Source organism: Crotalus tigris, unplaced genomic scaffold, assembly GCF_016545835.1.
Source record: "Crotalus tigris isolate CLP2741 ecotype Arizona unplaced genomic scaffold, ASM1654583v1 scf7180000018790.500841, whole genome shotgun sequence".
Lineage (NCBI taxonomy): Eukaryota > Metazoa > Chordata > Lepidosauria > Squamata > Viperidae > Crotalus > Crotalus tigris.
In genome coordinates, this window is record NW_024097202.1 from 76,244 (window position 1) to 90,912 (window position 14,669).

At 38.6% G+C, this 14,669-nt stretch overlaps 1 protein-coding gene across 1 annotated transcript; it reads left to right on the top strand.

Moving 5' to 3' along the window:
• The first annotated feature begins 6,321 nt into the window (after positions 1 to 6,321).
• LOC120313831 (anionic trypsin-like) lies at positions 6,322 to 13,473 on the top strand. Its single transcript, XM_039356178.1, has 5 exons — positions 6,322 to 6,480; positions 7,793 to 7,958; positions 10,526 to 10,779; positions 11,332 to 11,468; positions 13,241 to 13,473. Exons 1-5 carry the CDS (start codon positions 6,441 to 6,443, stop codon positions 13,388 to 13,390), a joined length of 747 nt encoding a protein of 248 aa, XP_039212112.1. The 5' UTR covers positions 6,322 to 6,440; the 3' UTR covers positions 13,391 to 13,473.
• Positions 13,474 to 14,669: the final 1,196 nt, after the last annotated feature.

Genomic DNA, 14,669 nt, shown 5'->3' on the forward strand with positions numbered 1-14,669 from the left:
GAAAAGATGGGTTGCAAAGCATGTATATCCCATATAGTTTGTATTAGCAATATTCTATAAATGTACAAGAGTCCTGCCATGCATATGTTCATTCACATACATGTACAGGAGAAAAAAGTTTCTTAGCATATGTTAGGAGAAAAAAGTTTCCTAGCTTGTGTTAGAGGACCTTGAGAGCTTATGTGTTCCAAAGTTGCTGGCTATGCCAACAATCTCTGGGAAAGAAACTTCTGGAACTGACAGGCAGGAGACATCATCTTTTACGTTATATATAAGGCAATGTGAAAATTCAGGACCCATATCTGGAAATATTCTGTCACATCAAGGACAGATCAAGAGGGGTGACAATTACTTTATTGGCAGCAAAAGGCCTTGAAGCTGCTTCAGGGGAAAGAAGTAAAAACAAGACATTTCGTTCACACATAATGGAAAAAAAATTTTTCTATTGCTTCTGAATTAAGTTCCATGCTGTGTAGCGTCTCACTGAAGTTACTTTGATTTTTAGGAATTCTGTTTTTTTTAAATTTTTTTTTTCCAATTAATTTAACATCTCAAGTCATGACAGCCAACAATGTTTAAAGATTTTTTAAACTATATCTGAAGTAAGAATAGCAATACCAATAGCACTTAGACTTATATACCACCCTATAGTGTTTTACAACACTCTCTGGACAGTTTATAATGTCAGCATATTGCCCCCAACAATTTGGGCCCTATTATACCAATCTCAGAAGGATGGAAGGCTGAATCAACCTTGAACCTCATCAGGATTGAACTCTAGGCTATGAGCAGAGTTTGCCTGCAGTACTGCATTCTAACAACTGCACATAAGGGCTCTTAGAAATGTTGACTTTATTGAATGGTTGAACAACAGGGATCTCAGGGATGTTCTGAAGGATGATAAAAAAAATTCCAAATAAGTTCCAACAGTCCTTTCACTCTGCTTTCCTTATGGAGATTGTAGCACAAATGTTTATGCTTGGATGATTTCTTTTTCAGAGTAATTCAAAGAACTGAGTAAACGTAATAGGCAAAAGGTGAAATTATTGCATCAAGTTCTTGGCCTATTTTCTTTCCCAGCTTTTTTATGGTGGGGATTTTTGTGTTAACCATGGTCTTTGAGTGAATCAACAAAGAAACTCTTTAACTGTTGGAGAAGAATATCTTGGTGTCCAGAATGGAAATTACTCTCACTGAATTCTGTAGGCATCTTATTAACAAATTAAATCATCAAATCAATACAATACCTACTTACATTTCTTTAAGAAGTTCAAATTTAAATTGTTATCCCTCTCACAAAAATATATTTTTCTTTAAATCATCATTTGAAATCAAGAGCTCCATAAAATCAGTAACAGTAGCAGAGTTGGAAGGGATCTTGGAGGTCATCTAGTCCTGCTCTCACCTATACTATTTCTGATAGATGGCTGTCCAGTTTCTTCTTAAAAGCCTCCAGTGTTGGGGCATCCATAATTTCTGGAGGCAGGTTGTTCCACTGGTTAATTGTTCCCACTGTTAGGAACTTTCTCCTTAGTTCTAGATTGCTTCTCTCCTTGGTTTACTTTTATGCATAAATATAGGATTAAAACTGGATACAAAAATCAGCTTTCTGTTTTTGATAGATTAGAGGAAGTTTATTTAAGAATAAAAAAAATATAGAAAGAAGAGGAAGGGACAATTAGGATTAGACTCACTCTCCTTTTAGTTTTTTTTTTTTTTTATAGTTTCCACCAATCATTCAATGGATATTCTTGGATTTTTCTAAAAATATGAATAAGCTGCAAGATCACTAAGTTTATTATAAATTACACATTCTGAAAAAATAATACAACTAATTTATTTTTATAAAACATAAAAATAAAAACTAACAAAAACAAATAGTCAAAGAGAAAAATAGGTAGAAAAGAAAGATAGTGAAAGAGATGAAACAGAAAAACCAAAAGATAAAAATGATGGAAAGAAACAAAAGTGTAAAAGAAAAAAAAAGGGTAATACAGAAGACATTAAATTCCATCCTTACTTTGGCATTAAACTACAGCTTCCATTTCTAATCAATGAATTTTACTAGTCATCAAATCCATATGTCACAATTTTATTTTTTTCTTTTCTTGTAAATAGTACACGAAAGTCTTCCAATTATTAAATTTTGCCAAAGTCTTTTCTGCAATGAGGGCTGTAATTTTTTCCATCTCTATCTCTCTACACTAAATACACTAAATACATGTCTCTGTCTATCCTCTTTTCTAACCATTTTTCCATTGTAGATATCTAGGATCATTCCAGTGTGGGGCAAATTGGATTCTTGCTGCTGTTATCATGTACAAAAATAACATACCATGTAATTTCTCTGAGGTTTGGTCCATTCTCCATAACAAAGTAGTTTCTGGTCTAAACTGTGTATTTTCAAAAGAAATTGAATTAATACATATTTCAGCCCAACATTGGAAATTTTGACATTTTCAAAAGGATTTTTCCAGACTAGATGAATGGACTTTAAACTGACAGGAACAATTCATAGAAAGCAAGTGAAAACTGATACATATCTGAATTCAAATCAATCTAAACTGGATATACATCTATCTATATATAAATAAAAATGTAAATGTTCATTTGTTCAAAATCTTAAAACTCCGAAAGTTCTTCACCGATTGCTTTGAAATTTTGACACAACGTTGCTTTCGAATATGCACGTGTTTTTATATACATATATTATATAGATGTCACACCTGTGACAGGTAAAACATGCTTTTTTGAAAAACAGCACCATCTGTTGGATGTAAAAGCAACACATGCTACGATTTCAGACAATCTCTATATCTGCACAGACAATGGAACAACCAAAAATATTATATACCCACAAGCATTGTGAAATTAAACATATGTGCGCTTTCTCTTTTCTTTCTTTTCCATTTAACTAGGCTGAGCCACAGCAACGCGTGGCTGGGAACAGCTAGTACTAAATAAAATTGCTTTTGTCTCACCTTAGCTCATAAGTGAAACTGGCTTAAGCAGGTCTTGTAAGTGCTCCAGTTTTAAAGTAATATTCTCCAGGTTGCATTTCCCCAGCTGGTTGAACAGTTGTTCAGTGAGTTGATATGGAGTGACATTTAATGACAACCAGTTGTCCCACTTTTCTTACAGTTTCCCCAGCCTTCCCAACAGCAGCAATCAAGGAAGGGAGGCTGATGGGTTTTGAAAGAACCTGCTTGTTTGATTTACTACAGAAGCTCCCCTGTTTAAACAGGTGCTTTCTTCTGTGACGGTATCCAAAGTACTGCAAGTGAGGCACATGAGCCACCTGATTCAACTTGCCATTGGTCCAAGGCTCAGGGTTGGACTAGAAGACCTCCAAGATCCCTTCCAACTCTGTTATTCTATTCTATCTCTACATTACCATCCCTGTTTGGTAGATGGATTCCTGCTGGTTGGAGAAAGCAGGAGAGCAGCAACAGCGGGTGGTTTAACCTATCACTTTGCTTAACACTCCCACACAAGTGAAATCATTGCGCTACCATTTGGTCAGCAGTCAAATCAGTGGCAGGTGAGGGATTGCCAATGGAGACAATAAATTTTATACTGGGATAGTTGTCCACCAAGACTGAAGAAAGGCTGGTAGCTTAACAATAAGATTAAAAGCTAAAAGCATATCTGGATAATAATATGGTTAATAAAAAAGCCTAACTTCTGTTCTGCGGTAGTTTTTAAATATTGATGATGTTACCTACTTACCTAGCACTGGTGATGTTACCTAATCAGGGTAATGAAACTTCTGCAAAAAAAAAAAAAAAAACAAGCAAGCTCAGAGAGCACCAAGGACCCCTCATTTCAAATATTTTTTTCAATTAGTTTTTAAACAGTTAAAAATGGTATGCCTAAACAAGTCCACTGACTTGGACACTCAAACACTTTTGCAATTAAAACAGTATCCAACACTAAAAACCAAACAATCTAACCCAGTGGTGGCGAACCAATGGCACGTGTGCCAGAGATGGCACTCAGAGACCTCTCTGTGGACACACACACATGCAAGCCATTGCCCCAGCCCCATCTCCCCCTCCTCACCAGCAGTCCCCCTGGAGGAGAGTTACCCCCGAGCATGGCCCGCAAGGAGCAGTATAGCCAAGGACATGGCAGCCTGTCAGGGGGGTCAAGACTCTGCCCTCATACCTTGTCACATGCAGTTGATGCTGCGGAGCGCAGGCAGAGGGTGTGGCTGCTGGGCCACCTGGGTGATCTGCAGCGGGGCGTGGAGGCGACGAGTGGCCCTGTGGGTGGGTATGGTGGGGGACAGGGTGGGGTGTGGGGGGCAGGGCACATGGCAGGGTGGGGTAGGGGGCAGGGCAGGGCAGGTTTAGGGCACTCGGTCTCTAAAAGGTTCGCCTTCACTGACCTAACCCTTTATGATGTTTTAATGATTAAATATTTGTTCTGTACCAATATTTTTCTGCATGTATACCTGCGCTACAACTTTCTCTGTCTACCCGGAAGAGAAAGAGAACAGCAGAAAAAGGGATGGAAGGAACCAAGAAAATCAGCAAATAATTTCTGGAAATCCACAAGGGATTCTTGCAAATATAGGATGGAGTGAGCTACCTATGCTATCCATGGTAGTATCCTGTTCTTCTTATAAGGCAGCCAGCTGTTTCCTTCTCCTGCTATCCCTTTTCTAATCCTAATAAAACTCTTGATCTAGGGTATTATCTAGCCCAGGGGTGTCAAACTGCTGGCCTGTGGGCCGGTTTCATCATACTGGAGCCACGCCCACCCAATTGCCAGCAATGGCAAAAAGCTCCGATATGTTGTGTGATGTCACATGATGTTGTGAGTTTGACATCTCTGATCTAGCCCCTGGTTTGTTCTGTATTCTCCAGTATCAGAATTGGTTATGCTGACCATGGTGTTTTGTCTCGTGTTTTTTTGTTTTGCAGAAGTAGTCTTTCCTTCACTGTTCTTGTAAGGAGCTAGTGCAGGGGTGTCTAGCCTCAGCAACTTTAAAACTTGTGGACTTCAGATCCCAGAATTCTCCAGTGAAACTCTTTTCTTTTCTAAATCATCTACTGATATAATTTCCAGTGAACTGGCCTTTTCGGGAGGTACCTGTTCACAGCTGCCAGCATGGTGCATATGAAATCTGAGTCTGCTGTGTGAATGGAGCTAATAATTTAGCATGACAGTTGGGCAATCTTTATTCTCACACAGGCTGCTCTTTAAACAGAAGTTACCGTGTGAAGAAAAGAATACAGTATTTGTAAAGTTTTCTGTCTCGAGGGCCAGTTTCATAGAATTACACTTACAATAAAAAAAAATCACAATTTTGTTCCACTGCCCATCCTTTTCCCCCCAACTCTACTTTTTTCTATTTTACCCTGCTATCCCCATCCAGGTGTACTAACCCAAGGTCACCCAAGCTCAGTGAGTCCTAAATTCTCTTAGTGGGAATTAAGATACTGAAAGCTGACAATCATTGTGGTAAAGAAACACTTCACTATTCTGCAATCCATCACGCAAGCCTCAGACTACATCAGGTCTTTGGGCATCCACATCCTATCAGTTGTGCTGATGGCCATGCCTACACTTCCTCCCAATGACTCCATCACAGATGAGGGTAAGACCAGGAAACTTTGGGGGCAGACAAGCTCCTTAACAGACATATGGCAAGCCAGAAGAATCCTATGAATCATGGGTGGATGACAACCCTTTTAAAGATGGCTGTAATGGTGTTGTTGTAGATGGAGAAGACACTAATTGAACAGAACTTTCACAATATCCAGTTTTTTTTTCTGGGAGGTGATTCTAGGTAGGACAACCAACCCCAAACCAAGGTGGACCTGTCCAACTGGGATAACTGCCGGTATGCTTCCTAGATCAGGAAAAACAACTAAAGCAAACTGTTAAAAGTCTCTTCCATGCTGTATTTAATGTAGAGTAAACAAACAACAACAAAAAGCAATGGTTCTTCCATATATCTTCAGTGTAATGTGTATTCTGATGTAAGTATGGAATTTTTTTTCCTGTAATCTGTAGAGTCTGGCCCAAGCTGAGAAGAGATCTGAGCTTTGGCAGCCATGTCTTTGCCCTCTGCCTCTGAAAGACTTTCTAGAGGTAACTATGGCTCAGATCTTGCAAAACAAAGATCTTTGAAAGGTTTCATAGCCATTCAAGAAGGCAGAAAGAATATCAAGGCAAAGCACGCAAGCCGAATGGCAGTGAAGCATCTGCTTGTTTTTTCCATTGCTTCAAGTGCTTTCCTTTAGAGTTAAGCCACGTGGAATAATACTATCACCATAAGCACCTGGGGAGCTGTGTAATTGTGCAAGACCCTGGGAAGTGTGGAGCTGGTGGGCCTTGGATGGAAGAGATAAAATACCCAAGAAGGGTATAAAGAGGGAGAGAGCCCTTTGGAAAGTTCCACTCAGATTCGTATAACACCAAGATACAAAATGAAAGTCCTGTGGATCTTTGCCTTCCTTGGAGCAGCAGGTGAGTTTAAAACATGTATTTGACTTTGTACCGTCTTTTATGTTGGAATGTACATATGCAGCAAAACAGTAAAATGAAAGAGGTACTGTTTCAAACCTGAGGCATGAGACTTTCCCCCAATTCTTTGTTATTTTTGCCCACTTTTCTAACTTGTATCATGACTTATGTAGCAAGAAAGACAAAGAAATCTCCCTTGAGACACAAAATGGTCTTTGTGAAATTCTTTTGCATTCACTTTAAATTAAATTGCTTGGATGTCTGATTTAAGAGAGAACCCTAGATTTGCTTAGTACAGGTAGTCCTCGACGTCCAACCATTCATTTAGTGACCGTTCAAAGTTACAATGGCACTGAAAAAAGTGACTTATAACCATTTTTCACACTTACGATGGTAGCAGCATCCCCCTGGTCACAGGATCAAAATTCAGGTGCTTGGCAACTCACATGTATTTATGACAGTTGCACTGTCCCAGGGTCACGGGTTCACGATTTGGGTAAAATCTACTGGCAATCTATGTAGATATACTTAGGTATAAATCTGTCTTCTAATTCCTCTTAGGATTTACTTGAGAATAAATCAAATTTTATATTTTGATTTTGGTATTATCGGGGTGGGGTTTCTATATGTGTGTTGCCTCCCCCGGTTTTCCTCAGGGCGTTTATATTTCTATCTCCGTTCCTCTTTTCTTTAGCAAATATAGTGGGCCTTACCATTTATTTGAAGTGAGAACAGAGTTTCATTGTGAGAATGGGGTTAAGATCAGATGCAACTTCAGAATCCATTTTGTGTGTTTGTGTGTGCATACGGGGATACCTTTTTCTTAACTCCTGGCAATTGCTTGAAGAAGTCCCTTCAGTTTTGTCAGCAAGATTTTTGAGAAATGACCATTGCAGCATCCCCATGGTCACATGATCAGAATTCAGACTCTTGGCAACTGGCATGTTTTCATGATAGTTGCAGTGTCCTGGGGTCATGTGATCAGCTTTTGCGAACTTCTGACAAGCAAGATCAATGGAGAAGCCAGATTCACTTAACAACTATGTTACTAACTTAACAAACGCAGTGATCACTTAACAACTGTGGCAAGAAAGGTTGTAAAATGGGCCAAAATTCACTTAACAACTGTTTTGCTTAGCAACAGAAATTTCGGGCTCAGCTGTGGCTGAAAGTGGAGGTCTACCTGTACAAACTGCTATGATATGTACAAAAACAGTGGAGTTGTGCTTCCCCTCAGTTTGTGGCCTCTGTGTCTTCAGACATGTACTCTATTTGGCGTGCTAGTTCTACATGTTGATGTTCTTTTTCTTATTAGTTGCTGCCACCTTGAGTGAGGACGATGATGATAAGATTGTTGGAGGATATACCTGTCGGAGAAATTCTGTCCCTTATCAGGTTTCACTACATATTGGTTACCACATCTGTGGCGGTTCCCTTATCCATGACCAATGGGTCGTTTCAGCTGCTCATTGCTTCAAATCGTGAGTAAAGGATATATTATTATAAAAGCAACTTTCAATTAAAAAAAAGATGTCTTTAAGCCATGGAAGCTAAAACTGTGCTAATAATATATCCCAAAGATACTTTTTCATGAGGCAACTGGACTTTCTTGTTTTTCTTTGAAGACGTTTTACTTCTCATCCAAGAAGCTTCTTCAGCTCTGACTAGATGGTGGGTCAGAGCTGAAGAAGCTTCTTGGATGAAAAGAAAAACATCTTCAAAGAAAAACAAGAAAGTCCAGTTGCCTTGTGAAAAAGCACCTTTGGGATAACTATGACCTGGATGACTGAGCATCTCCATAAACATTAATAATACATCTTTACATAGAAAAAAAATCTTGCCCAGTTTTGATCCTACTTTTATTTATTTTTAGCCTGTTTTTTTCCATTGTTAAAAACAGTGCTAAAGCAGAGAAAATGCCTTACCTCTGATATCAAAATAATTGCCTATCCTATGATAGCTACACTAAGATGGTAATATGTAAATGACTTAAATGAATCAATGACAGTTAAGTGGAAAAGTAATAAAAAGATTGCATAAAAAGCACTTTGAAGACAGGTTTTCTTCCATTACACATATCAATTTGCTGATCTTATTCATTATCTGAAAGTCACATCTCAGGACTATTAATTCAAAGATCACATTTTTTTTACCAGATGGCCGCATGCATGTCTGCATAGCAGATTGTGACGCAAGAGTCCTGTTCAGATTTTTCAAAGACAATGAAATGATCTAGGATTAAAATGTAGCAAGCAGCAAGTTCTCTTTGGTTAGTAACATTCTGAAGCTTTCCACCATCTATCAAAGAAATATTTATTCTGTTTTGTTGTACCTTAAGAGGGCTTTGGGGCCTAAGTATAGTAATTCCTGATGTTTGGTACAATGTTAGAAACAAGTAGTTATTCCTAAATCGACATTTTATGTTTTTAAAGCTAGACCTATGCTTCAGACTTAGAGTTAGACTTAAACTAAATCTAACTTTAAACCTAAGATTCCTATTTTGAGATCTTACATTTCATTAATAATTATTTAATATTATGGTAAAACATTATTAAATCTTATACTGTGGTTGTTTACAAGTTTTAAAAACCCAATTTCCCTATGATTAAGAGTTTAGAAAACAATAAAAAATTGTACCTACTTTATTATCCACATTACTAGGGCAATATTCTAGTCTGGATGAAGTTCCATCAATATTTATTTGCAATACATGCAGACTTAATCTGTTTTTGATTTTCTTTGACTAGCTAGTAGTGTAGGAAGACAGCACTCCCCCAGAGAAAGAAATATTTGGGGGGATATTTAAAAAAAGCAGAATATATTTCCCCAAAGGAATATTAGAAAATCTTAGGCAGAAACCACCTCCCCCCCAAATCTCTCTGCCCCAAGCAGAAGCCAGGTCTGTAAAAATGCAGATTTGATAATCCATTCAGAAAGACTGGAGCCAGGAAGCTTGGAGCTGATGGGATTAGAAAGAAAAAGATCCCTAGAAACAACAACTCCTCACCCAAAAAATCCAACACAGGACATAGCCATCAGCCACAGCCTCAGGGAAGCAGGACATAACCTTTAGGACATAACAAAATTAACCCACCACCATCAGGATACCGAAAGGACACGCTCAAAAACTCAGGTCAAAGTTCATACCACAGGAACAACTTCAAACACAAAAGCCCAAGAAGGTATAAAAACCCACCACTCCCAGCACCATATGGTCAGCCACCCCAGAAACTTGCTGCTGTCACTGAAGTTTCTGGCAACTCAATAAACAAGAACCTTCTTTCCTAAAGCAGTCTCCATTTTGTTTATTCCCAGCTTGGACTCTGATGAAGATTTTTCTTTCAACACTAGTCAAGAAATTTCAAGGACTATGAAAGCTCAGACATTTAAAAAAAAAAGCTTAAGAAGCCATTAGAAAATATAGCATTGACTGCTATGATTCAAATAAAAGATTTGATAGTGTAATTGAGATTCAGATTCTTGCAACTCTTTCTTCCACCAATATGATGCAGTGAGATTCTGGGCAGAATCTCCACCTTTCCTTGCCTTGGTAACAAACTGATCTGGTATCATCAGGTTGTGGCTTTGCAGGATCTGAGTATTGCTGCTCACAATATGCATCTTCCATTAAATTAAGTAACTGTTATACAAAATGTCTCACCACATTTTTAAAGTTAGAATTCTTTGCTTCAAATATGGCTTTAACACAGGTATTTTCTTTATGTGGGATCTTTTTAAACATAATTTGTTTAGAATTTCATTAGGATAAGCAAAGGAAAGCAGAATTTCTTGGTCCGATGCCAGCATTTGTGGACTAAAATGAAAGTAGTGTTCAGATAAATCCCTAGCTCTGGCAGGATAAAAATCAATTATATTTATGGAAATTGATATTAATTTTGAACAATAGTAATTTTTTCATTTCAAATATGAACTCTTGCTAAAGAAGTTCTTGACTTCTCCTTTGACATGAAGAATACAACCGTTGCTGAGACTGAGATAAGACTCTGCACAATACAACCAATATAGAATTGCATTATTGATTTTACAGCCAACTCAGCGTGAAACTGGGAGCATACAATATTAGGAACCCGGAAGGAAATGAACAGATTATCAGGGCTGAAAAAATAATTGTCCATCCAAACTACAACTCTTGGCTCCTGGATCATGACATCATGCTCATCAAATTGGAAAAACCGGCTGAACTTTCCAAAAGTGTTGCACCCATCACCCTGGGCTATGGATGTGCAGCTGTTGGCACCTACTGCCTTGTCTCAGGATGGGGTAACACTCTCAGTGAGGGTGGTGAGTATTGACAAGAATTGGCTAACTCACTCTGAATCCCAGGTACATAAACTGAAGAACTGTAATGGCTAGGGTTTGTTTTCTGCAAACAACACTTTCTAAATCTAGAAATGTTTTTCTCAATCACTGTTGAATCAACTTGTGGTTTACATATTCACAGGGATAGATATGTTCAGTGGCAACTTGGATCTATTCTGAAATTCCAAGTTTAAGCCCTAACATTAAAAATAATTTTTTTTCTTGGACTGAGCCGTGAACCAACTTAAGCACTGAAGATGAAGGTGCATCAAATTCCATTTTTCCTTTTATTATGGGAATTTTCAGACATTTTTGATGTATTGAATTGGACTCTTCATCTCAGACATCATATTCCAAAAAATCATATAGAAATCTAGTTGCCTTTACTGGTCTAGAATTCCAGGATTGCTGCTATTCTTTTAATCAGAAAGAGTCAGGTGGCATCTTTTAAGACTACAAATATAAGGCATTTATTTTCATGAGCTGTTGCTCACTTCCTACCTTCCTTATTTTTTCCTTTTTGTTTCCATCTAGTAAACTACCCTGATTACCTGCAGTGCCTGTATGCTCCAATCATAAGTGATGAGGAATGTAAAGCTGCTTACCCAGGACAAATTAGTGAAACCATGGTCTGTGTTGGATATCTAGAGGGTGGCAAGGATTCTTGTCAGGTGAGGACACTTGCCTTCTGACCATCTGTACAAGCAAAGCAAAAAAGAACAAAACAGAAATACTCAACCCACTTGCTTTTGTTTGAAAACATCCACCCAGCTATAAGGGATTATATATAATATGTGCAAATTGTTTCATCTTCACAGTTTACCTGTACGTAGTTGGCATTTTCACCCATCTTCAAACAAGCTGTGTTTGAAGGCAAAATTTGCCTCTCAGAGTTAGAACCATTTCCAGTTAGTTAGTGTTCCAATGATGTTGGAAGCTAAATGATCCAGTTTGCCATGTTATATTAGATCTTCCTATTCATTAGTTTTTCCCATGAGAAATGAAGGGGAATTTTATTGTTAGAGAAAATGCTTTATGTATTTATTTATCAAATTTCTATACTGCCCATCTCACCTAAGTGACTTTGGGCAAATGCCACATTTACGCCATAACAGACGTGCATATATTATGACCAGTATGGTACAGAGAAATATGAGAAAATATCATAGGATATTATCGATGCAGCTGTTTGTAATGGTACATGGCTAGTCTTGGTTCAGGGAATACAAGCATTTTTGTCCTATTTCTATTTGAACCGGAAACAGGTACGGTTTAAAAGTTCTTTTAAAAGTTTAAAAATATATTTGAGGAAAGGTTGCAAGGCTCACTTTGAAGAATTTTGCTGGGATCACAGAATATTTTGGCCAGCCACTTGATGTGCTTGCCTTACAATCTGTAAGGGTCTATGTGGTTATATATTTTTATGGATATCTATTGTATCAAAATGTATTTGAAAAAAAGGGTAATTAGAGGTATTTGGCCTGTTTTGGACTTTCTGGCCCTATATAAATAAGGCTCCAACAGAGCTCCTTTCACATTACCAAGGTTGTTTATGTATTTAGGAAGTAGGATCCCAGCATTACTGTAGTTATAAGCACTTGACTTCTTGTTTTTATTATTACTATTGTTATTGTTATAGTCCTTCAATTCAACCTTGACTCCTGATGACTACATGGGCAAGCCCTTGTCATTTTCTTTTCAACATTTTCAGACGTGGTTACAGTAGCTAGTACCAAGATATTTTTTTAAAAAATTCCCAATCTAGGACTGAAAGAATATAAGTGGTTCAAAGTCATTCTAAAGGAGATTAAAAATCAGGTTTTCTCACCCCTAGTCTTGTGCGTTCAACTGCTATGCCAAACTGGCTTTCTTGCTCCTCTAAGCACCTGTTGGCCTTCCCAGGCAGACCAGACAGGAAACACGATGATCTAAATTCTACTTTATGGTAAAGCTACATTAATAGTCTCTTGCAAGACTGAAAGTATAAATACACAGCCATCTCCTTTACAGCCAGAAACTCTGCCCATAGCAGTTTGAGTAGGATGCATTATCACACATGACAAGAAGAGAGATTTTGCTTAGTAGTATATGAGAGTTATTGCATTAGAGAAATAATTATATGAATGCAATCAGGAGATGAAAACAGGAGACCAGAGTGAGTACCAATTAGTAATTAAAATTAGCCCCTGCCCCCAAATAAGCTGAATAAAAGATGTAGAGGTCAGGCTCCAGATCTGAGATGAAGCACCACAGGGCTTTGTGAAATGAAACAGCCAAAGAAATTAATAAATGCTTCGGGAATGCTACCGTTATACTACAAGGACAACTACCATAAGTTGGCTAAAGTGTAATGGCGAGTAAAGAAATTACAAACATGTCATTGGAGAAACCACCTCAGAAATTCCCTAAACCCTTCTTCTTTCCAACTCTTTTGGTCTTGCAGGGGGATTCTGGTGGTCCAGTGGCTTGCGATGGATTCCTCCAAGGCATTGTCTCCTGGGGAGTAGGCTGTGCTCTGCCTGGCTATCCTGGAGTCTACACCAAAGTTTGCAAATACGTTGACTGGATCCATGATACCATTGCTGCTAACTAAAGCAGCCACTTTCTCTTATTCCAACCTTTGCATGTGCTTCCTCTTAACAGAATAGGTAATAAAGAGGCTGATTTCCAAAGCAATCTGGTGGATCGTTGCTTTTATTTTAATGTGGGGAGTTGTGTAGATTGAAGATTGTATCTATAATCCAGAGCCCTTGAATTATGGTGCCTTTTAATGTTCCAGTTATTTCAAGTTCCCTTATAAAAAGCATTGTCTGCACTTGATGGCCACATCCAAGTAAGAATGACATGAACTCCCCATCACTTTTGCAGAGCAACATTTCTATAGTCTAAAGCAGAGGTCCACAACCTTTTGGGCACCAGGGACTGGTTCTGTGGAAAGAGGTTTTTCCACGGACTGGAGTGTGTATGGTTTTGTGTGCTGCCTGCATCTCATGGACGGGGCTTTGCTTGTTTGTGTGGACCGGTTGCTGGCATGCGGCAGCCCAGTACTGGTCCATGGATCGGGGATTGGGGACCCCTGCTCTAAAGTAAATCCAAATTTGAGAAGGCATCACTTTCCCTTACCAATGAGGAAAGCCTGTAACAAGATTACCTGGTCTTGTTTAGTGTTTCAGTGTGGTTTTATTTGAGGAATTTGTTTATTTAATAACATTTATATGGCTGCCCAACTCACTTTCAGTGAATCCTAACAGCTTATAAGAGTAAAACCTAATAAAAAAAACAATGAGAGCCCACCCTTCTGGTGATAACAATCAAATGAAACTTTGATGGGCTCCATCCCATTCTGAGGTCTCCAGGCCATCATGGTCTTGTGAAAAAGTGTGTCATGGATGACTCACTACGCACCCTGCTTGCAACCAGACAACACTAATGGGAGGAGGGAGGGAGGGCATTGGAATGCAAGTGTGCCGTCTGGAAGCCTGAGACAGTTCCACTGCCAAAGTCACCAACTCTGAGAATGTCCAAGGCAAACAGATTGTTCTCAAAACAACCCAGGTGCAACCGATTGGTGGACAAAGCACCATGGGAGGACCAGGGGGAAAAGGGGGAATTTATCTTATGCTTTTGCACACAAAATGTTAGAACTGGCTTTTCCACTACTGAACCCACATGGCTTTTCAGTAGAGTATACTCTTGGAGAAAAAAAAATGTCTCAGGAGTTTCTTTTGCTGGCTAGCATATTGGGATGGTTGACAGAGTCTCAAAGTGGGGGCCAATTTTATTTCTGCAAGGATGATGTTCCATGGGGAGGGGAGCCATCATAGCGAAGGCCCTTCTTCTTAGTCTCGCTAGATCAGTGGTTCTCAACCTTT

What these genes read in the sequence shown, in the direction of transcription:
- LOC120313831 (XM_039356178.1), top strand. Translation starts at nt 6,441, where the DNA reads ATGAAAGTCCTGTGGATCTTTGCCTTCCTTGGAGCAGCAG. An exon ending in TGCCTTCCTTGGAGCAGCAG is followed by an intron (nt 6,481 to 7,792) that starts GTGAGTTTAAAA and finishes TTTTCTTATTAG; the next exon opens with TTGCTGCCACCTTGAGTGAG. An exon ending in GTGGCAAGGATTCTTGTCAG is followed by an intron (nt 11,469 to 13,240) that starts GTGAGGACACTT and finishes TTGGTCTTGCAG; the next exon opens with GGGGATTCTGGTGGTCCAGT.